This window comes from Amphiprion ocellaris, chromosome 7 (assembly GCF_022539595.1).
Source record: "Amphiprion ocellaris isolate individual 3 ecotype Okinawa chromosome 7, ASM2253959v1, whole genome shotgun sequence".
Classification (NCBI taxonomy): domain Eukaryota; kingdom Metazoa; phylum Chordata; class Actinopteri; family Pomacentridae; genus Amphiprion; species Amphiprion ocellaris.
The window spans coordinates 27,140,509-27,164,769 of record NC_072772.1 but is presented as its reverse complement, the minus strand read 5'-3'; the positions used below and the strand labels follow the sequence as shown (position 1 = coordinate 27,164,769).

The following is a 24,261-nucleotide window of genomic DNA, read 5'->3' as shown; positions in this document are numbered from 1 at the left end:
CATAAAACAAGACAGCCCATTCAGTAAATAGCTTTACGTCCCCAAAACAAGAACAATACTAGAAAAGCACTCAGAGAGTGCAGTACTCTGCCAAGGCTGCTCAGTTGATGTATCATTTCCGAGGGATGAAATCTCTAATAAAAAATGACCTTGCGCTGAGCACAGGCATGTGTTATGCATGTGCATGTTATGTATGGATACCAAATTGCGTGTAAATAGGTCTGTTGATCAGTTCATCACTTCTGACATGACGAAGACGCTGCAGAAAGGTCTGAAAATTTACGTAAAGATGAAATAAAATGGTTACATGCTGTTGCTGTCTAGCAAAGGATGTGTATAAACCTCTAAGCACCCTAGTGCAATGAGAACAAGCTCTTACAGTGTTTCCTGAAGAAATGAGTGAAGGACAGAAAGGTGAATTTGTGTTCTAAATAAGGTTGACGGCTGAACGTAAATAAAGGCTTTGTGAAATACAAGGAGCTTCACCATTGTCTGGCTGGGGTTAGCTACATTGCGTGACCTAAATATGTAGCGGGTGGCAGGAATTGCTGGGACTCAGAAACACCCCCACAGTTCAATCAATTGTTCCTTGTATAATTTCCAACTGATAAATCATGGTCATTTTGTAGTAGGATTGCAATCATGTGATCGTCAGCAGGTAACTGACACAGTGTTCACATCGTGGTTACAGCGACGCTGTGTCGGCAGCTATATCTCGCAATGGGAAATCCTTAACAAAGCCGTGGATCCAGACTATAAGCCGCATCACTGTGAAAATTTAATGAGGTAGTCCTTGGGTCATTTCTGAAATCCCCTGAAAATTTCATCCAAATCCGTTAGTCCGTTTTTGTGTAATGTTTCACACTGACAGAAAAACATTCACACAAACGTACGGTGATCGTCACACAACTCCGCCATTCCTTGGTGGAGTAATAACACACACACACAATAACACAAAATAACAAACACACACACACAAAATAATATACAATAACTCACACATACACACGTACACGCGCACGCACGCACACACACACGCACACACATTTATAGTATATATCCTGTTAAAACAGTGTCCCTAATTTGTAAAGCCATATCTTTAGGTTTGTGTCTGATAATGGGAACACAACAGTGCGTCCAGCACAACCAGGATGAATCTGTATAAAAGCAGAGAGAACAGCACTTGCTCGTTCACATTACCTGCACTGAAGTGTTCTTGAGGCCCTATGTCAGGCTCCCTACCTCAGCTTCTGCTTAGCTGGCTGTTCTCTCTCTCCCTCTTCCCTTCTCTCTCTTTTTCCTTATCTCCCTCTCCCATTCTCTCTCTCTCTTACTATTTCCTTCTACCCCTCTCACTGGGTATGTTGGCACTGTGAGTGTGGCTGATTACAGGAGTGGAGACAGCTGTGTAAGGACTGGCTCACTTGATCATAATCATCTCCTTTTCCATGAAAATGCAGCTTATTCCTTCACCAGATCGTTGACTCTGTTTACCAGTTAGTCAATTCAGGCCACCTTGCATTATCTGCCAACTGCTGTATGCATTGTATTAACTCCTGTCTGCTCTGCCACCAGTTCCTCTAGACCGGTCTCCTGCCCTGCCTTCCTCCTGTCTACACCTGATGACCCTCCAGCCGACCGCTCCGCATTCCACCGTACTCCTACACCAGAAGCATGCTGCCCTGGGATGTTTACCAGCCTGCCTGTGCTTACCACCGACCTCGCTCCAGGACTGGCCAAGCCTCTGTAGAATCTGTATGCCTTGTCAGACCCCAATTTCCCATAGCCAACTAAGTAGCGTAGCCATTTCAATACCCCAGTGTTCCTGCCTGCTTCCTCTATTTGATCTGAGCCTGCTACCAAGCCTTAATGTAGTCATTCTACTGCCCTAGTTATCTGGCCAGCTGAATCTGTTTAATCTGATCCTTAGTTGCTAGCCTTTGGTTATATCTTGTAGCATTCTAAATTGTTACTTTATGATTTTATTCCCTTTCCCCATACATTAAGCCCAACCTTCTTAGTTCATTCAGTCTGTTTAGTATTACACACTAGTAAAACACATGAGATTGTGGACGCTGACACCAGTGTTCCAGCAGTTTCTAATTCATTTTTGGTGACTTTTGGCTGACTCCTGATTATCCTAATCAGTTGTCTCTCAGCAGCAGGTAGGCAGGTAGCAAATAGTTTGCATTTTCTTCCTTATCATAACAGTGATACAACTGTGCCAAGAACATTATACTGATAAACAACTGTTTGCAGTTTTTTGGGGATCGGAAGCATCTTGTGAGCACATCACCCCAGTCCTGTATGCTCTCCACTGGCTTCCAGTCCAGTCAAGAATTCTTTTTAAACTTTTGTTTGTTTTTAAAGCTCTTAACGGTCTTGCTTCACTTTATTTATCTGAGCTTTTAACTTTAAAGGACCAAAAAAAGAGCTCTGAGGTCATCTAATCAGCAGCTGCTTGAAGCACCAAGGTCTAAATACAAACACTGGGGTGACCAGGCGTTCTCTGCAGCTGCACCCAGGCTCTGGAACAAGCTCTCCCCTGACATGCGCACCGTCACTGACCTAGGTCTTTTTAAATCAAAACTCATAACATTTCTGTTTAAAATGGCTTTCAATACCTAGCGGCATGGTGACATTTTACTGCTTTTATTTATTTTAGATGTATATTTTAGTGCTGTTTCATTCCTGTTTATTGTACTGTTTTATTGTATATTTTACGGGCTGTCATGGTGGTTCGCACTGTCGCCTTGCAGCTAAAAGATCCCTGGTTCGCGTTCTGGTCTTCCCAGCATCTTTCTGCATGGAGTTTGCATGTTCTCCCTGTGCATGCGTGGGTTTCCTCCGGGTACTCCGGTTTCCTCCCACAGTCCAAAAATGTGCTGAGGATAATTGATTATTCTAAATTTGCCCATAGGTGTGAATGCAAGTGTGATCGTTTGTCCTGTTTTAAGTTACTGTATTGCTTTTAAGTTATTCTCTTGTTTTTCACTGTGAAGCACTTTGGTCACCCTTTGGGCTGTTGTAAAGGGCTATAGAAATAAACTTTGATTGATTGATTGATCTTGTGACTTTTCTGACTTGTTCAAGTCAATGTTTTGCTTCTTTTGTAATCAGCTAAGGCTAACTAATTGTAGTTACTGTATATATATTTTTGACCCAGCAGATTTGGTCATTTTTCCAGAATAGCTGTAGTAAATCTATGTAAGAACATTCAGAATAGTTTTTCGTGACAGATGCATGGGTTTTTCTAAGATTGTATCATAGAAAATTAAGATCATGGGAGTCATTAAAAACTCAAGACTACCATGATACACATGGTCTTCACAATGGTAGGTACATTTATATGTTTGTTCATGACTGCACACATAGAGCAGTATCCCTCCCAGTGTTTTCTCTAGGATTTTTTTCAGCAGCAGGGGCTGGCTCTGTGGCGAGCCGTGGCAGCACAGACAAATGACACGACTGCAGATTTTACTTTTACAACCTACTTATTGAATGGCCACTTGAAAATGGGTTTTTAAAGATTGAATGTAAATAAATAAATAAAATAAAACAATAATATTAAAGAATTTTTTTTTCAACCCATTCATGGTCCCAGCGTGATAGCCTGTGCTTCCCTTTCCGTTTTTCTCCTCTACTCTCACCTCTCTCTCCTGTTCCTTCACTTTGCTCTCCCCCTGCTGTACTCTGCTCTCCTTCACTTCATTCCACTGCTCCTCCCTGTCTAATGTTACTTGTCTTATATGATTACATAAAACATTAACAGCAGGTAATTTACACTCACACCACATCTGATTACAAGTGTGAACACAATTTTTTGCCTAACCATCATCATCATTTATGAGTCAGTAAAAGGCTACTGATACCTGACTACCATCATCTTCATCAGGTGTTTTTCTCTTCTTAGAGAAATATTTGAACAAGTTCATCTGAAAATGCAGTCAGCAGTTACATCAAGGTGTGTAGATATTAGTTTAATGCTATCAATTAGTTTACTCACGTTAGCGACAGTGAGTTGGTACTGGGGCCAATTAACTTAAGCTACCGATATCTTACATAACGTTAGCTGACCATCAATATTTTTACACGTCTACTAACACTGTGATGTTTTTGCCATCAGGCTAATATAAGAAATTCCTTGATGAACATCTTTCTCCTTCCACAGGACATCAGTGTTGTTCTGTGATTTAAAAAAAAATATCTTCATGTTTTTAACATAGTGGACAGTGGGTAGATATTGCGAGAGGCTACAGCTTGTTAGCACTGACCTCAGGTGACTGGTACCTTAATCCACCTCTCAGTGCATCACTCAATGACAGACACACTAATATTTAGAAAGCTGGAAATACAGGCGCTATCCTGTGAATACACCTTCCTTGTGTGCCCAAGTGAGTCACTACCCATAAGCTAAGGATACTTTCAAACTTTCCCCAAATGCATTAGTTTGGAAATGAGGTAGATTATCTCTGAATATGTAACATGTAGACATCACATAGCATGAGGAATGCTGCTGGATAGTCTCAGTGCAAAAGTATGTTTTAGCTGTCAGGAGAGAGGTGTTTAGACACTTTCTTCCCATGATGGTGGGGTTACTTTACAGCTAAAACTGCAGAGAAACATGCATCCCTATAGAGCATAACATATTCAGTGAAGGTGCATTTTGGTCCTGTTTATAACAATTCAGACTGTCACCAGAAGGATATTCTTTAATGTGCTCTTAGTTCATGTAAATTTACCTCAACTCTAAATTGATTTGAGTGTTCACTGCTGTTGAAGTTTAGGCTTCCAAGGTAAGTGTCTGTATCTGTTTGTGTGAGAAGTAAAGCAGGGTATCTTATGTTAAGCCTATTCAGTAACAACAGCAACTGGCAGGCAATAAGACAACTATAAAGCACACAACAACTGACTATAATTTACTCCATCCAGCATTAAGCAGTCTTTCACCTCATTATTTTACAAGATGCAACAAAATATTTCTGAGTCTGGTGTGGTCAATCACATGCAACAGTTGCAAGCACTAACTGGCGTGAGTAAAGACTCCATGTAACGGTGCACCACCTATATTTAGGACTGTGGTAGATGCATTTTTGGTGGCCACTCACAGGTGCGCATTTGCAATTTCACCTCAGACCTGAAGAAGCAGTGCCATGTCGGAGACTCCATCTCTGGGTCTCTGTCAGCAGACCTGGGATAACCCAACCTTCATATCGAGGACAACCACTGGTGGTCAGAGTTGGGTCTTTAGCTACGATACAAACACCAAACAGCAACTGCCACCCTAGAGGAGCTTCCAGGCCCCAAGACTGTGTGAGGTTGCCGAAAGGAAGCACTCATGGGGTTTTGTACCATTAATATGTCCTCCAGTATGAGATTGTCAGCGCAGAGTTCTACTGTAACTTGTTGAGGTGTCGAGTGAGAATATTCAGCAAGATCAACCTGAACTTTGGAGAGAAAGTAATTGCAATGCGGGAACATTCGTTGATGACTTTAAAGAGAATAATGGCTATATGCACAAACTAAACTTTTTTACTGCACTTTGTACTACATGTTGGCAGAAAAAAAAAACACTTTCACTCAGAAATAGTGCTAAATGCACAGTTAAACGTGAAATGGGAAACCTTTTCAGCCCAATGTTCAACACAGGTCAATCAACAACAAGCCAGCAATCAATTCAGTTTATCAGTTTTTAGTTTGTTGAAGCATTACACTGAAATATTAGTTTTTTCTGATGCAAAAAGAAATTTACTGTTTTTATATGATAGGACAGTTTTGTGTTTCACAAAGGGAGGTAACTCAAACCAGAGAAAGAGGGGTAACTCTAGCCTGTTTCACAAAGAGGGGTAACTTAAGCTCTCGGTCAGTTACTGTAGTAACAGAGTCTATGAACCTAACCTGGTCAGGACCAGGTTTTTCTCAGTAAACCTCGAGTTTCTCTCTGTCTCCGCCCTCTTTCAGTCACACATGCCATTTGATTTCTTCATTCATTCATTCAGTCAGCAGGCGAGTTTTGGCGTAGCCTAGTTCTGCCATCTGTCACAATGGCATGACCTTTCGTTAACGATCCAGTGGATGAAGGAGCAGCATTACTGTATGGAGAATTAAATATTTGTCGGGAGATTGTTATCAGACTGCGCATAGATGTTCTTGCATTTCTGGACAATTATCTTTTTGAGCGGTAGCATTCCAAGTCACAGTCCATAATCTACATACACAACCTAATCCATCCTTACATTTGCAACATCACCAACCGCAGTCATGCTCTCACATCCCAGCAGATATTGTGTGTTGCACTGTGGTTCTTTGCAAATGGAAGTTTTTTCTATAATGTCGGAGATGCAGAGCACTTCAGTATGGCAACTGTATGCAGGACGGTCAGAAAAGTGTGTCTGGCCCTGAAACGACTTTTATCCATCTTTGTCATTTTCCCTGGACATAAACCTGTCCGAGCCATCAAGGAGGAGTTCCCCAGGATTGTAGGTGAATGATGTAGAGATCTGTTAAATTAATTTTAAATCATATTCTGTTAATGACATTGTGTTGCAACCTCAGACTGGATTAGTAATTTTAATTTCATTGAGGATTTCCCAGAGAGTGTTTTTGTATTTCATCTTAAGCTGCTGCCACGTGTGCTTCTCCCCCGCAGGATTGCGCCTAAATGAAATAACTTAATAGGCTATCATTCAAACAGTTTTCCCCTGTAATATTACTGTGATTGCAAAGGACTACATTTACACTTATGCACTGACCCAGCAGCAATGTTCTCCCACACCGTCTCACTCTCTGTTGCAGCTGCAGCGGTGTTGCACTTCTTTCTAAAAACATGTTCAAACTCGTCATGTGAGCGCATTAAGATTTCCAATTCAAGTGGGGTGAAAAACGCAGCCCTCTGCTTCCCCGTTGCCATGGTGACTCGTCGAATTGTGGCTCCATTGATACTGTCTTTTTATAGTTGTGGTGCACGCGCTTAACTCCAGGTGAAACTGCTCCGAGTTGACTAAACCAACTCAAATCAGCTGTTCTGGAACCGGAAACTCAGAGTTTCCTATCTCAGAGTAGATCAACTCAGAGTTCAGGGTTACACTCAGAGTTTGTTGAACCTGCTTTGTGAAACGGACCCCTGCAGTTATATCTGCCTTTGTTCTTTGTTTTGTTTAGTCTTTTTCTGTTCTATTCCTGCATTGCCTAATAAAGCCCACACCCTAAAGCAACAATTATTGTTTTTCAGACACTGTTTCAGGGTAATCTGTTGCTGCGTCCTAACTTGGCAGCTAGCCATTACCGCAGCCTTATCCACTGTCAAAGTAGCTAATATTATGATTTGTTGCGATGGCTCTATTTCTTGCTCAGTTTTTTTTAGATTGTATCTCTGCCATATCTGTCAGCTAGAGCAGAGTATTAAAGTTAATCTGACTTGAGAAAAATGCTATGATACGTGTCAGTCACAGACAAGGAGGCACAACAAACCTCTTATCAATAACCTTAGCCTAACACCAACATGTATTTATTTATTCATGTATGTATACTATTTCTGTGTAACAGGGAAACTGCACATGCTTGTGGATGGCTGCAGCATTTATTGCAACTTCAGCAACATGTACTACCGCTCCTTCAAAACACAGCTACACTAATTTACTGGAGCTGGAGTTTGGTTGCATGAATAAATCCTGAGTGTGCTCCCTCCCAAAACAGCCTCAGAACAGCCCATCATGCCTCTTGACAATAGAACCCCTTTGCCTTTGGCTTCCATGCAGATCTCCTGAGATCTGAAAACTGTGAGGTTGCAGACCTCCCCTAGGGAAGGCTGTGAACGGCAGAGACTTGCTTTCTGGTGCTAAAGTACTCATGACCAATTGCATCCTCCACCACTCCCCCCTAAGCAGCATATTCCTAGAGGCCTGGTATGAGGGTTAATGGGTTTACTATCCTTACAATCATGATGTCCCAATAACTCTCAGACACACGTACGGTTGATCCAAAATGCTGCAGCAAGAGTACCAACAGGAGTTAGCAAGAGAGATCATATTTCTCTTATACTGGCTTCTCTTCATTGGCTTCCTGTGAAATTCAGAATAGAATTCAAAATCCTTCTTCTGACATATAAAGCTCTTAACAACCAATCTCCATCATATCTAAAAGACCTTATAGTACCATATCCTAGCTGAACTCTTCGCTCTCAGACTGCAGGCTTACTTGATGTGCCCAGAACTTCTAAAAGTAGAATGGGAGGCAGAGCCTTCAGTTATCAGGCGCCTCTCCTGTGGAACCAGCTCCCGTTTGGGGTCGGTAGGCGGACACCCTCTCTATTTTTAAGACCAGGTTTTAAACCTTCCTTTTTGACAAAGCTTATAGTTAGGGCTGACTCAGGTGACCCCAAGAGGGTCACTTGGAGTCCACATATACGGGGCACAACTGACTTCTTCTTCGACATCCCTTAGTTATGCCCCTACTTACGCTGCTATAGGCCTAGGCTGCTGGGGGACCTCTCTTGATGCACTGAGCCCTTCTCTAACTACCTATGTATTTACTATATATACCATTATTGCATTACATTCACTCTGTTTCCCCCTGTGTCCTTTCTCCGAGTGTCCCTGGTCCCGGAGCTTGATGCTTCTGATCTGTGGCTGCTGTTCCACCAACTGGCTTAGTCTCCATCATGTCCACTGTGGGATGCTGTTGCTGTCTTTCCAGCCCACTGGTTCCAGCTGCCCATTTCCACCAATCTACTTTGCATCGCCCTCACTATATTGTATATGCTCGTATACACATTGTTTGCGTCTTACCACCAACTATATATGTAGTATATTTAATGCTAGAGCCCTGCACCATAAGAGTAAACTTACGAATCATCATCAATGTTGCCTTGTACTTTGTATGTATCATCTGTTATTGTTATCATGCATGACTTTCCTCCATCCCACTGCTTCCAGCTGCCTGTTTCCACTAATCTACTCTGCATCGCCCTTCCCATACTTGATAAGCTCATCTACACACTGTTTGTATCTTACTACTTCTACTTGTGCCAGAGCCTTACACTGTAACAGTAAATTTATGAATCAGTTTCAATGTTGGCTTGTACTTGCATGTATCGTTTATGTTACTCTGGTAATACACATATCTCAATGTGTGTTATATGTTTCCTTGCCCCCCACCCACCTCTTCTCCCATCTCTCTCCCGCTCCCTGCCCCTCCTCCACTCCCTCTACCTGTCCCTCTCAACCTGCTGGCCAGCGGCAGATGGGTCTCCCCATATGAGCCGGGTTCTGCTCAAGGTTTCTTCCCGTAAAAAGGAAGTTTTTTCTTTCCACTGTCGCCTTAGGGCTTGCTCTGAGGGTTCAGGCAAATGGGTTCTGTGAAGCGTCTTGAGACCATTTGAATTGTAACTGGTGCTACAATAGGTGATGCACTTTCCTTGATCATTAGCTCAATATGTGTCTTGTGATTTTTCAGTAAAAAAAACTTTAATTACCTGGTAGGGAAATGTTTTTTTAAAAAAAAGCACCTACAACTCCTACATCATTAAAATTTTAATTTATGAAAATGCAAACTGTTTAACTTAATAACTGGTTACAAAATGTCTCCTACATCACTGAAAATCTATTGAGTTTGCACAATACAGGTTTTAAGTTTCAACATCACACTAGTACAATTTGTCTGTTGTACCAGGAAAAACTTCTCTACTATTTGTATTTGCCTTCAGCTGAAATTTTAGGTGAGCTCAGAGATGCGTCCTATTTTCAGCAGAAGAGCTAAAAAATAGTGTGAAATTTTTGACACATATCATTCTGTATTCAATCAAGTCCCATGATGAACACTGTACCACCAGCAAACCACAAGATACACATTAGACAATTTTCAAAAAACTCACCGGTCTCTTCATCAATGGCAAATCGTCCAAGTCCACTCCCATCATGAATGGAATACTGAATTTCTCCATCTCTTCCAGCATCGTCATCATTAGCAGTAACTTGAAGTACGGTAGTTCCAATCCGGGCATTCTCTTTAACTACTCCTGTCAACGCAAAGTGGGAAAAGTATGGAGCATAGAGATTTTCATTCACATCTACAACCTCCACCTCCACAAAGGTGACAGAGAGAAGAGAAACAGGTCTTCCCTTGTCTTTCGCCTTCACAGTGAGGTTGTAGAACTGTTGGGTCTCATAGTCCAGCTCCTTTGTGAGCCGAATGGCTCCACTGGCCCTGTCAACCTCAAACCACCCATTGTAATCATTGGCTAGAGAGTACCGGACCTGGCCTCCAAAGCCCATATCTGGGTCCTGGGTTTCTAACCAGGCCACAACTGTTCCTACTGGAAGATCCTCTAAAGCCCTTGCTCTGTATACACTGGGGATAAATAGAGGGGCACAGTCATTTACATCCTCCAATATGATTTTCAAAGTGGTAACAGAAAACTTCTGGGTCCCTTTTTCTCCTTTGTCCCGAGCTTCAATCTTCAGGCAAAAAGTAGAAACAAACTCCCTGTCCAGTTGGCCGGCAACATACACGATCCCATTAGTGGAGTTGATACCGAACTGGGTGGTGCTTGTCAAAAGAGAGTACACAATCTTCCCATTGGGTCCAAGATCTTTGTCAGTGGCCTCAACCTGGATGATATCTGTACCTATGGCAGTGTTTTCAGGTATGACAATTCTATAGCCTCCTTCTTGCAAAAACTGAGGTGCATTATCATTTGCATCCTCTATGTAGACTGTAAGCAAACGCCAGGCAGTTTTCTGTGGAAGGCCAAGGTCATAGATAGTTAGGTTGAGGAGATAATGATCTCTCTTTTCTCTGTCCATCGGCAGGAAAACACTGATAAGGCCAGTGTGCATGTCAATGGTGAAACAGCTGTCAGTGTTTCCATCTGAAATAGAGTATAGAATCTGACCATTGAATCCTGTATCCCCATCGTAGGCATTAACCTTGAAAACAGTTGAGCCAACCTTAAGGTCTTCAAGCACAACAATATCCGTGGGAAAGGTTTTGTCAAACTGGGGGGTTTGTCGATTGACAGAGAAAAGGTCAATAAAACCTTCCTCAATTTTAGGTTTGGTGCTAGCTTTGGACTTTTTAAGTAACTTTTCAGCTAATTTTTGGGCCACCTTTGTTTCTTCACAGGTCAGTCGCTTGGGAGGGAATTTCCCATGAACAACTGAGATATTAACAAACATAGGATCCGAAAAGTTCTCACCATCAGTGGCAGTTATTTTTAAGCTAAAAACATTGTTCTTTGGATTGGCTGTGGCAAGTGAATGTTGCAGTGCAAGGATCCCTGAATCTGGGTTGAGATCAAAATATCCTTGTTCATTCCCTGAAATGATCTTATACTTCACTAACTCTAACTCATCTATATCAATCGCAGACATTGTGGTAATCACCTCATCTACTGGGAATTCCCCAGAAATCACTCCCTGGCATGCTACTTTTTCAAACAATGGCTGGTTATCATTTACATTTTCCAGGTGGATTGTTACATTGACTTCATTCTCTCGCCTGTATGGTGAACCCCAGTCAGATGCTCTTACAACAAACACAAAACTCTCGGGTGAGGATTCAAAATCTAACTCTTTAGTGGTGCTGATAACACCAGAAAACTGATTGATTCTGAAGGGTAATGGCTGCAGGCTGGAAATGCTGTAAGTTATGTATCCATTTTCACCTTTATCTTGATCTACTGCAGACACAGTTAATACATTGGTTCCAACTGATACACTTTCATTGACAAACACCTCATAAGAAGACTGAGCAAATGTTGGTGTATTATCATTGGCATCCTCAATAGTTATTCGCACTTTAACTTTGAGATCACTATCTAGTTCTAATACCTCAAGATTAAAGACATCCTGGAACACCTGAGTGAACCAGCGAGTGGTGGAGATTACACCTGTTATGGTGTTCATCTGAAAAAAAGCTGAATCTGCAGAGGTTATCAGAATATATTCTGCATCATCTGGTTCTGGTCTGATTTTAACGACCTCTAAAATTGTACCTGGTGGAGAAATTTCATTGAGACTAATATCATAAAACTCCTGCTCAAACTTAGTTTCTGTTGTTTGCCTTTTCTCGACCATTATGTGAACAACCTTGACAGCAGAGAATTTTGGTGGGGTTCCCCTGTCTTTAGCCTGCAAAGTGAGGTTACAGCCAAAAGGGTAAATCTCCCAATTTACTGACTCAAAAGCTTTAATGGCAAATGTGCCTTCTACAGATCTCTCTACAAAAAACTTCTCTGAGGGGTCTCCACCCACAATGAACACTGAATCTATTTCTCCATTTAAGCCTTCATCTTGATCCTCGACAGTGACCATGCCATACACAGTGTTTTTATCCAGATATGAGGGGGTGTGGGTGACTACATTCATTACTGGGGCATGGTCATTCACACACTCTACATGGACAAAAAGCTTTGCTGTGCTGCTGACCCCATTATTTCCATAGAGCTTCATACCACGGTCCACTGCCAGTATTTCTAAGTCATACCGGTTCTGCTCATCAACATTAAGCTTTCCACTGAGTGAAACAACTCCACTGGTTGGATGTACAGCAAAGAGTTCCATTTTCTCCTTGAAAAAATAGTAAAACTCTCCATTAGAGCCAATATCTGCATCAGTGGCTGTAACTTGTGCTATGCTAGTCCTGAGAGGGGTGCTCTCCGCTATGGTGACGGAGTATGTGGTGGGTGAGAACAAGGGCCGGAGGTCATTCATATCCAAGACCTGAATGCTGACTTTGGTCCAGGTCTCAAGGAGGGCCTCTCCCTTGACAGAGGCTTTCACTGTCAATACATAATTATCCTGAATCTCTCGATTCAAGATGGCTGCATTACCACCCTTAGTCCTGATGCGCAAGAAGCAGAAGTCACCCAGCACAAACTCTTCTGCCTTGAAAAACCCTTCATCATCACCAGAGGTGATTCTGTAGCGAATTTCCCAGAAGCGCTGGGCCAGGTGAATTCCCATTTTAATTTTACTGTTGGCATACGTGCGTGCTGCTGAGTTTTCATAAACTGTGGCATGGTAGACAGACTGAGTGAAGCCAAAGTGGAATCCATCCTGAGGAGCTCCCTGGGTATTCTGGCCGTAGCAGGGTGGTGGCTTCAAGAACAGCAACGGCAGCAGCAGGACCAGCCCTAGGAGAAGGGCTTGCATGCATGCCCACTGGCCCATCTTCACATCCATTCCATCATATCCCCATCCTGAAAAAAAAGATAGAGGCAAGGAGAGAAAGTTAGGCTCCAAGTGGAGTGATTCAAAGTGGCAAAAGGCATCCACATATCCACTACTTGAGCTATCACCTCGCAGTCCTTACTAATTATCCATTGGATGGAGGAGACTGATTAGAAGTAGGAAGTTGGGGGGGGGGAATCCACAGTTACTGAGCACCCCAAATTAAGGCTGACATCCTTCTTGTGTGTTATTTGGACAGTGGCAGTCAATTGCAATGTTCAGAAAAACCAGAGCTGGTTTGAGAAAGAACAAAATAATTGTATGTCTAGGAAGAAGAGTGTAACATCACCAAAACAAACACTAAGGAAAATAATATGCAGAGGACAAAATGATGGGCTTCTACACTATGACCCTATCATAACCTTTTTCCTGAAATACATGAAAACTGCAGCTCTGCATTTCAAAACCATGTCATATGTAAAGAAGTAAACCAGACATAGTTTTGAAACTGAGAGGCATGTAGCTGCTGCTTTCAAATTTTGTCCCCCTATTTTAAAAAAATAAAAATAACTGTGTTCTGAACGCAACTAAATATGTGCCCATTTGGGGTTTGGGAGGAAAGCCCAATCCAGTAAAAGCCAATTGTGGCCATAGGAGTGCCACAGCAGTCTGCATCCTGATGAGTGTGCGCTTTTCACCACAAGGGATGGAGGGGAAGAGAAAGACTTATAATAACTCAGTGCTGAAAGACAGTTAAATCCACAAATTCTCAACAATGTATACAGTTCAACACACATGCAGACTGCTAATTCAAGAGGACAAACTATTTTACTCTTAGCTTCTGACTGAAAGAAAAAAAATGGTTTTGTGCACATGACCAAAAACTACCTCTACTGAAATAATGCAAACTGATGCCTAAACCTGCATTTAAATACAACAGCTATTCAGTGAAGGGCTACAAAACATCTGAGTGAAATGCAGAAAACAATATTTCAGTCTTTCTGTGACCTTAAACTGCCGTCTTGGTATCAATGTCAGTAAGTGATTGTAGAGGAGGGGTGGGAGGTCGGCAATGTCGAGGACCTTTCCTACTGAAAGTTTGTCATTGCAATCTCAATCTCACTCAGTTTTGTTTGGGTCAATATGAGGCACAGTAATAATGCTTCAACAGCAAATTAACCCTTAGAGCTGTATAAATTAAATTCCCATTTGGAACAAAATGACTTAAGTCTCTCTCTCTCTCTCTCTCTCTCTCATTAGCTTTTCATTAGCTTGACATGCTAATTGGCTTTGAACTGGTGGCAAACAGCAACCACTTGACTACACAGCTTGGATACGTTGCTTCTGCTCCTCCACAGCAATATAGCAACTGCTCACACAGAGAGAAAAGCCTGCTTGTAAGGCGGTTAGTTTCACCATGCCATAGTTACCACTCCACATGCTGACAAAGCAAAACCCACACACATGCTGATATTTTCCATAAACCACAGGATCAGTGTGCATCAAAATGAACATTTTCTCCACTGTCTGATCCTTCACCACTGCCCTGTGTTCATATCTAGACCTACACTGTTTCCAGATGGTGCTGGTCATTTTGGTGAAACTGCTTAATTGGACTGTGTAAAACATGCACACATTCATGGCGACAACATTATGCAAACTCCTAAATTATTTTTAGTATTCCATGAATATTTTACAAAATCTGAATCCAGCTTCAGAACTAGAGAGGCTTAACCACCAGTTGTAGTTTGAAAATGCCCCTTTGCATAGAATATTTTTTAAAAATGCAAACACTTAAGCTGTCACTCTCACTTACAGCTCAATGTAATCACTGTTTTGCAGTTTTAGCTGTGCTAATAAACAGTGGCTACACCCAAAGTTAATACCTAGATATTGAATCTGGCCATCCACAATACATATGAAAGACATGAAAGCCTTTATTTGATATACACCTAGCACTGTAGTGGCTGTGACTCTGCAACCAAAATCATCTCGTATACCAACCATTACTGAAAGCAAGCAGTGATTGTGAATTCTGTCACCCAACCAGTGTGTACCTTCATCAATAACCAAGATTGAGATTCAGAACCAGAGTGTCAAACTGCCAACTTGGTCTGGCAAGATTTTAGCACAAAAAGCAGAGCTGGTGCATGAAGCTCATCGAGAGAATGCCAAGAGTGTACAAAGCAGTAAGCAAAGCAAAGGGTGGCCATTTTAGAGAATCCAAAATATAAAACACATTTTGACTTATTTCACGCTTTTTTGTTTGCGACATAATTCAATATGTGTAAATTCATAGTTTTGATACCTTCAGTGAGAATCTACAATGTAAACAATCATGAAAATAAAGAAAAATCATTCAATGAGAAGGTGTGTCCAAATTTTTGACTGGCAGTGTAGGTCATGATGGACTTGTATGTTCATGTGCTGTTTGTACTTCTTCAGGGACTATACTTAGGAGACCAATTCAGTTGCTATACCCTCGAGAAGTTTAGATGAACTGTAGTTCATCGGTTTAGATGAACTGTAGTTCACCATACTAAGACAAGACCAGACAAAAAGATATTCACTTGGCAAAATATCAGCATGCAGATGATGTGGCCATATTTGTTACAGATTTTCTGAGTCTCTACAAGGTGGCAATCTTCTGCTAACAAAATTAGCAATATAGCAAAGCATCAGGCAGCATTTATGAAAATTGTTGCACTACCACCAGGAGTTCTAGAGAGGTAAGAACTGTGCCAACTAATGTGGAATGCTCAAGACTCCATTTCACCTCCATTGTGAGCATGTCTTAATTCTGTTTAGTAGGGTGAGGGCCTAATATTCAGCCAATCTGATATTCATTCAACGACTATTTGGTTTTCAATTTTAGAATCAGAACACTAATTTTGTTTTTTGTTCAGATTCTTAGTCTTCCAGATCATGGTAATAAATGCTTCAATAGAAGGCAACAGGACTTCTATTCCATTCCTTTTTAAAGAAGCATCTCATCTGAATGCTGGTTTTGTTTTTGCAGACCAACTGAAATTCACTCTGCAATTTTGTATCAGCTAAATCTCCTGTTTTCCAAAGAGGTCAACAGCAAAATGAACTTCAAACCTTTTGTGCTTCCACAGCATAAACATTGTTGTCAAGTTACTGCACTGAGAGCAACGGCTTATCGTACACACTAAATTCGCAAAACTAAAATAGCAGAAAGTGTCATTATCTGTTTCCAAACACAAACTAACAGTCAAGTCTGCTTCTTGCATTGCATTGGCAAACTGGTGCAAAGGGAAATCAGCTCAGGTTTAACTGACGGTTATACAGTGGGTTGCAAAAGTATTCACGACCATGACCAAAACTCAATTTCTCAGAACAGAACAAAGCAAAAGTGAGTTTCACCTGTTTATATGAAAGGAAATAGCACAGACACAACAATCCATCACTGTTTTTGTTCATAAGCACTCTTTACTATGAATAGATTGCAAAAGTCTGTATTTCATTGTTGCAAAAGTATTCACACTAAGTCATTAAGTCACAGTCAGTACTTGGTTGCAGCTCCTTTAGCAGCAATAACAGCTTCCAATCACTTTGGATAGCCAGCAACGAGTTTTGCGCAATGGTCCTTGGACAGTTTCGCCCACTCCTCTTTGCAATACTGCTCCAGCTGAGTCAGGTTACTTGGTGACCTTCGGTGGACGGCAATCTTCAGATCCCTCCACAGGTTTTCTATCGGGTTGAGATCTGGGCTTTGACTGGGCCAGTCTAGAACCTTCACTTTCTTCTTCCTGAGCCATTCTTGTGTCACTCGAGCCGTATGTTTTGGATCATTATCCTGCTGAAAGGTGAACTTCCTCCCAAGGTTCAGGCTTTTTGCAGACTTGAAGAGGTTTTTCTCCAGGATGTCAATATATTTCGCACTATTCATAATTCCTTGCACACCGACAAGCTCACCAGGACCGGAGGAAGAGAAACAGCCCCAGAGCATTATGCTCCCACCTCCATGTTTCACGGTAGGGATGGTATGAGCCGGATCATCAGCTGTGTTGGCTTTGCGCCAAACGTACTTCTTGGTGTTCAGGCCAAAAAGTTCTATTTTCATTTCATCTGACCAGATCACACTTTCCCGCATCGCAGGAGTGTCTTTCAGATCTGTGGTAGCATACTGCAAACGAGCCTTGAGATGTTGTTTCTTCCGATATGGCTTCTTCTTTGCGACACGCCCATAGAGACCTTCCTTGTGTAAAGTGCGAGATATTGTGGACTTGTGTACGTTAGTCCCAGCACCCTGGAGAGACTTCTTCAGGTCTTCAAGAGTGACGGAGGGGTTTGCTCTGGCTTCCCTGAGCAGTTTCATCTTGCCTTTTGCCGTGATCTTGGAGGGACGCCCTGTTCTCCGGAGGTTCATAGTGGTACCATGGCGCTTCCACTTCAGGACCAGTGATGCAACAGTACTTTTTGGCACATTGAGTGAACTTGCGATGGCTACATAGCTTTGCCCATCTCTATGCTTCTCTACAACTTTCTTTCTCAGGTCTTCTGACAGCTCCTTGGACTTCATGACTGTTGTCTGCTGACAACCATGGGATGACTGTGGACAGGTGAATATTGGGCACTATTTATAAGGAGAAATCAAGCCTATACAAGTCACAAGTGACTGAATACAGTCCTGTGACACTGTGACACAATAGTTTATAGTGTGCAATCATTTTCGACTCAAAATAACATCTTCGGTGCAAAGGTGTGAATACTTTTGCAACAATGAAATACAGACTTTTGCAATCTATTCATAGTAAAGAGTGTTTACGAACAAAAACAGTGATGGATTGTTGTGTCTGTGCTATTTCCTTTCATATAAACAGGTGAAACTCACTTTTGCTTTGTTCTGTTCTGAGAAATTGAGTTTTGGTGATGGGTGTGAATACTTTTGCAACCCACTGTAGGTACTCAAGCCGGGCATGGTCTCTCCATCAAACGCAACTCTCAGCGGTTAGTCAGGGCAGCAATTGTAAAGGAGGTATGAAAGTATGAACTTCAGCATGCATTCAGCCTTCCACACCTTAATAAAACATTCTCATCTCATATTAGCATTTTATGATTGGACCATTGAAGAGTAGGATAAGTTGTTTTAAAATCTCTTAAAATCACAGTTACAAAAAGAATTATTCTGTTTGCTAACCAGTCTGCTCAAAATAAGACTATGTGTATAAGTTAGATTAGGTAAAGGTTCAGGTTCGGGGAAAACTGTGATTTGGGTCTAAAAGTACTTCCTCATTAATACTAGGAAACCTCTGCTGTTAGCATTAACACCTTGGTTAAGGGTTAGAAAGTACCCAGATAGCTCATTGCTGGCTTAGCAGGCGACCCATAAACAGGAGCTATCATCCCCACTGTGTTAATGTTTTGTTTTTGTTTTTTTTTTTTACCACAAGCCTACTGTAGCTAAACCTTATCTCTCATTTCTTATCTGAAGTGAGCTGGCCATCTCAGAATTTTGGGACTGACTTTCTGTATACTTCAGTATTTTTCAGCCTCATGCAGGCAGTACATGAAAACAAACATTTGAAAGGTCACATCTTTGACCTGGTTTTATCTAATTTACTTCTCCACAAGGGTACATGAGGCTAGCACTACAGAAACCACAGAAACGTATGGTTTCTGTAGTTGCCGTTGGGTTTTTATATCATTGTCCACAAGCATGATTCCTGAGCATTTCACTGCTGCTTCTTTAACTGCCACTAATTATCATTTTATCACAGAGGAGTTGGACTCCATTTGTAATACCTGTCAAACAATCTTTGACTCTGTTGCTCCCTACAGGATTCAAAAATCTGAAAAACTATTTTATGCAAATGAGCTGTGGCCCACTCCGTAGAGAGGCACCTGTTACGGTTTAGGGGAAAATTGAACCCAAAATGAGAGTCGCACAGAGCAGACGACAGGCTGACTGGCATAAATAGGGTTTTATTAACAATAATACAAAAAATACTAACAAAAATGCCAACTAAGGCCTGAACTCACTAATAGTGATGTTGGGGGGGGGGCCTCTGCACTGCATGCAGCGACGGTCTTTATAGTAGAGAAGGATGAGGAATTAGCTGCAGCTGTGTAAAAGTCCAACAGCTGCTCCTTGTCCTCTCTCATCAGGACTGTGACAGCACCAGATCGCAGCTTCAAATGCACCGCATTCAGAGCAGCATGCAACGCAGTACATTTCACATAGACAATAAATGGGATGCGGGACATTGCCAGATCTAGCAGACACGTACCTTAACCATTATTATTACCTTGTCTTTATGGTTGTACCTTCTATTTTCTTTAATTTCATGTGTTCATTTTTCTTAATTGGATATTGCTTTTTTGGTCCTGTTATTGTTTTATCTGGTGTTATTGTGTTGGTTTATTTTGTAAATCTTTTACCGTATTTAACACAATTTTTTCATATGTGCCTTTTTGGTCTTATTTTCTTTTGGCTGAACGTGCTGTTGTTCAATGTCTTGCTGAGTATCTTTATTTTTGCCTTGTCTGTAAAGCACTTTGTTGCATACTGTGCAACTGATTTTTCTGTTTCTAAATGGTGCTATATAAATAAAGTTATCATTAATAATATTAGTATTACAAAGTAAGTACTATACTGATAATTACTTGAAAAAAAATTTATTTTTGAGAGGTGATACAATTTTATACACTTAATATTGTACAAGGGTGTACTCATATTTGTTGCACACTGTGCAACTGACTTTTGTGTGAATTTTTTTCACCTAAAAACAGATAGATGTGTAACTACAAATCTATGTGCAAATCATCTTTGTCCATTTTTGTCCAGCAAGTAGCACAGTTACAAATTTAAACATTTCAGTTGCAAATGGCACAATTATTTAAAAACTACATTAAAGACATCAAGATCCCTACTGCAGCACCTGATTGATGCCAGTCTCTGCTCCTCCTTTCCCATTCTCCCCTCTGAGCAGCTGCCTAATCAGGAGGAATCAGTAGCACCTGAGTAGAGACTGCCTCACCTGCCATCAATTACACTCCTCTCTATAAAACCCAAGCTCAGACCTCACTCTCTGGCAGAGTGTTAGCTTTGATACATGTTCAGACTGGTTCGCTGTTTTGTTTTTCCCTCTCCACACTAGATCTTTTGGTACCTGTTCCCGTTGCAACAATCTCCAGACTCTGAACTAGTCATTTGGTTTTACTCCTTACCTCCTTCCTACCTGGCTCTGTCAGTTAAGTTTTTTTCCTTGCTTTCTTGTACTTTGCTTTGGTCTCCTTACACCCCGTATCTTAGATCAGACAATCATTTATGTCTTGTGTTTCCCGGTAGCTTATGTACTACAGGTGTAGCTTCCCTTGCCTTCTGTCAGTTTGTGTTCTTGCTTTTCAGTATTCAGTTTCTGTTGTTAGCTGAGCCTTCTGTTGAGTTAGCTTGCCAGTTTCCCCTCACCAGTTCACATAGTTGTTAGTGTGGTTTCTGTTTTTGTATATAGAAGTTCAACCTGGTTGATTCACTATTTGTAAATAAACACTTTCTGCACCAAGTCTCTGATCTCCTCGTTCTCATTAGTGTCCACACCTGGGTTCTCCTTCTGCAAATCATGACAAAGGATCTCTTATAAAAAATATGGTTTCACTGGATTAGATAAATTTTACCGATCCCTCACTGTCTGATGCCTCAAAATAATGTCTTGTATTTTTTGTTCTTTTCACCAATAATCTCATGTACGTGTTCACTTATGGAGGTGCAGCTGGTGAGACTAGTTAATTACCTTTTGCATTTTTTTAAATACTCAGATCATCATAAGAGGATTCATTAAACCACAGCTCCTTTGTTTATACACGGGAACAGCTGTGTGTGCTGAGCCACACCTGGATACTCTCAGTGGTAAAATCAGAGATCCCCAAGGAAATAAGGAGAAGGAAAATATGTATGTATATAAATAATGTGTGTGTATGTATGTATATGACGGTGAATTTACATAGATATGGATATGTACAGATATGACTTGCATATACAGTTACATATATGCACAGGTATAGCATGACATGGAGAAAAATATACCCACAATTCTGTTATTGCAGTCAAAATTGTTACTAGGTGCAAGACCAGTATTCAACATGATGTTATTAAACATGGAGAGCCGTAAGGTAATAGTGTTTTATTTTTGCTGTTGTTGTTTGATCTGGAAGAGCTGTCAGAACACAATTTTACATTTTGTTGTTGGCTTGTCTGGGAGCAAACATTGATTGTTTCCGAAGAGCTGTAGAGAGGAGAACAGCATTAAGAGATACTGTAGAACAGAAAGAGATATAAGGAGAAGAAAAAACAGTGTTAAAAGATAATGTGGCCTCAGAAGAGTTACAAGAAGAAGAACATAGTGTTAAATGACGCTGTTGTAAACTGGCAGAACTGTGGCAGGGAAAAAAAACAATGACTAAGCGATGTTGTTGACTTGGAAGAGCAACAGGATAAATAAACAGCATTAACAATGTAGCTGCACTGGCAGAGCTGAATGATAAAAACAGTGTTACATGTTGCAGATTACTGCATATGAAAGGCTATGAGGAGTAAAAACATTGTCAAAATATTTGCTATTCTGTTTAGTAGGGCGAGTTCAGCTTCTGGTTGAGGTGAACACCCATGTTCTTGTACTCTATGCCAGTGGATGTTCACTGGTGTAATGCTGGGTGATTTCCGGCAGAAGTCTATCACCAGCTCCCTTGTCTTGCTGGTGTTTAGGTGGGAATGGTTGAGCTCACACCAGTCGACAAAATTCTGGATCACCTCCCTTCACTTCTGCTTGTTCCCTTCTAAAACACGTCCACTGATGGCTGTACCATTGGAGAACTTCTGAAGGTGACAGTTCACAGTGTTGTGTGTGAAGTCTAGTGTGTACAGGGTGAAGAGAAAAGGAGCAAGCACCATCCTCTGCAGAACTCCCGTGCAGCACACCCCCTCATCAGACACACAGCTGTAGAGTCTCACATACTGTGGTCTTTTGGTGAGGTAGTCAATGGTCCATGCAGCCAGGTGGAGGTCTACTCCTACTTCCACATACCTACTCTCTCCAGCTTCCCCCTGAGAAGTGATGATTGCTCGGTGACTAGCACCCCCAACTTTGGCATGGGAGACTGGTGCTTCAAATTCTGGTCAGGGCGCAATTGTCCAGTGAGGACCCTTAGTCAAGGTCCTAAGTGCTGCCTCTGCCTAAGAACCTCATGTTGTATCTACTCTCATATGTATGTTGCTTTGGATAAAAAACACCTGCTCAATGAAATTGGAAATTGTGTTAAATGCACTGGAAAAAAAACAAACATGATCCTCACAGTGCTCCCTGTGCTCTCCAGGTGTGAGCGCAATATGTGCAGCAGGTAGATGATAAGCTAACTGCAGTGGGTCCATGTATGAGCTCCTCAAGCGTCAGAGGTGGATCAATACAATCCTCTCCAGGATCTTCATGAGGTGCAAAGCTAAGGCGACAGATCTGAGGCCCGGGGTGTGCAGTCTTTGGAACTGGAACCACACAAGAAGTTTTCCACAGGACTCTCTCCAGGCTGAGGCTCAGATTGAAGATGTGCAGAAACACTTCACAGAGTTGGTCTGCACAGTCTCCTCTCTGTCCCCAGATCCAAAGGCCCTCTTCTTCTTGTTTAGCAGATCCTTCAGCTCAGGAGTCACCCATGGTTTGTTATTGGAGAAACACAGTATCTTCTTGGTAGGCACAATGTTCTCCACACAGAGGATAATACAGTCTGTGTTGCAGTAAGTCAGACCATTGATGTCCTTCTTGTGAGGTCTACACAGTCTTTCCCAGTCCGTTGATTCAAAACAGTCGCTCAGTCTCTCACTGGCCTCCTGAGACCATTTCCTTACACTCCAAATGGTGGGGGATTTTTTATTCACCATAGGTGTGTAGGCAAGAAGCAGATGTACCAAGATGTGGTCTGAGCGATCAAACAGAGGGAGCGGTGAAGAGGTGTATGCATCCTGGAATGCAACACACAATAGATCCAGATTTTTATTGTCTCTAGTGTGGCACTGAACAAACCGTGTAAAGATAGGGAGAATGGAAAACAAAGATGCATGTTTGAAGTCTCCATCAGATAAGGAGGAACTGTGGGTACGAAGTCTGTAGATGTGACACAGCAGTGTGTAAAAGCTTGCAGGCATCCACCGAGGGGGGAATGTACACATTTATCACAAAGACATGTGAGAAGTCCCTCAACAGGTAGTACAGCTGCATGCTAACAACTTAAAGTTTAATATCAGGGTGGCACCATCTAGCATTAACAAATGTTGCTACATATTATCATTTACTTTCCTGGCACTTTACTCCTGCTCCCCATCACCTTTTCCTTCTCCTTATTTCCTTGGGGATCTCTGATCTTACTGCTGGGAGTATCTAGGTGCGGCTCAGCACATACAGCTGTTCCCGTGTGTAAACAAAGGAGAAATTAATCATCCGATGATGATTTGAGTATTGAAAAAAAAAAACTGCAAAAGGCAAATAACTAGTCTCACTGGCTGTACCTCCATAAGTGAACACGTGTATGAGATTATTGGTCAAAAGAACAAAAAAATAAATCAAAAGACATTGAAAAGACAGACAGAAAGTAGGAACTGCCGTATTTTGCTGCCATCACATGGCGCATGTGCATGTCGTGTTTATGTCAAATTAGAAACATCACTAAATATATTATTATTTGTAGATCTGAAGTCCAGTATGCCATTATGATTGGGATGCTTTTTGAGGGAACTTTGCACCACAAAAATGAGAGGGAAAAAGTGAGTCTCCATCTCTCTTCCAAGTTAGCACAGATAACAATAAGGACACATCAGACATTGTGTTAATATGGTGAGCATATGTGTGTGCTTGGGGATGTAATACGAGATGTTTTAATAGCTTTTGGCCTCTGTGGTTTAAAGTAAATTGCACCTTCTTAATTAGACTGGCAGTGGGCAGCCCATACACAGCCTTCCATAATATACTATCAAGTGGATACAGCCCTAAAGTAATGGTGTCACAAACAAGTGTTTGTATATGAATACTAAGTAAATGAGAAAGCAGAGTGCAGACCTGGACCAAGATTATTAATGTCACAC

The 24,261-nt window shown here is 41.5% G+C and overlaps 1 protein-coding gene across 10 annotated transcripts in view; it reads right to left on the bottom strand.

Annotated features, from left to right (window-relative positions):
- fat3a (FAT atypical cadherin 3a) overlaps nucleotides 1–24,261 on the bottom strand; it is a 251,252-nt gene that overhangs the window by 150,266 nt on the left and 76,725 nt on the right. For all 10 annotated transcript variants that reach the window (XM_055012369.1, XM_035947739.2, XM_035947744.2 and 7 more), the window contains exon 2: nucleotides 9,872–13,198. In XM_055012369.1, the coding sequence (XP_054868344.1) occupies nucleotides 9,872–13,181 (3,310 nt within the window). In that variant the 5' untranslated portion in view covers nucleotides 13,182–13,198. The remainder of the gene's footprint in view (nucleotides 1–9,871; nucleotides 13,199–24,261) is intronic.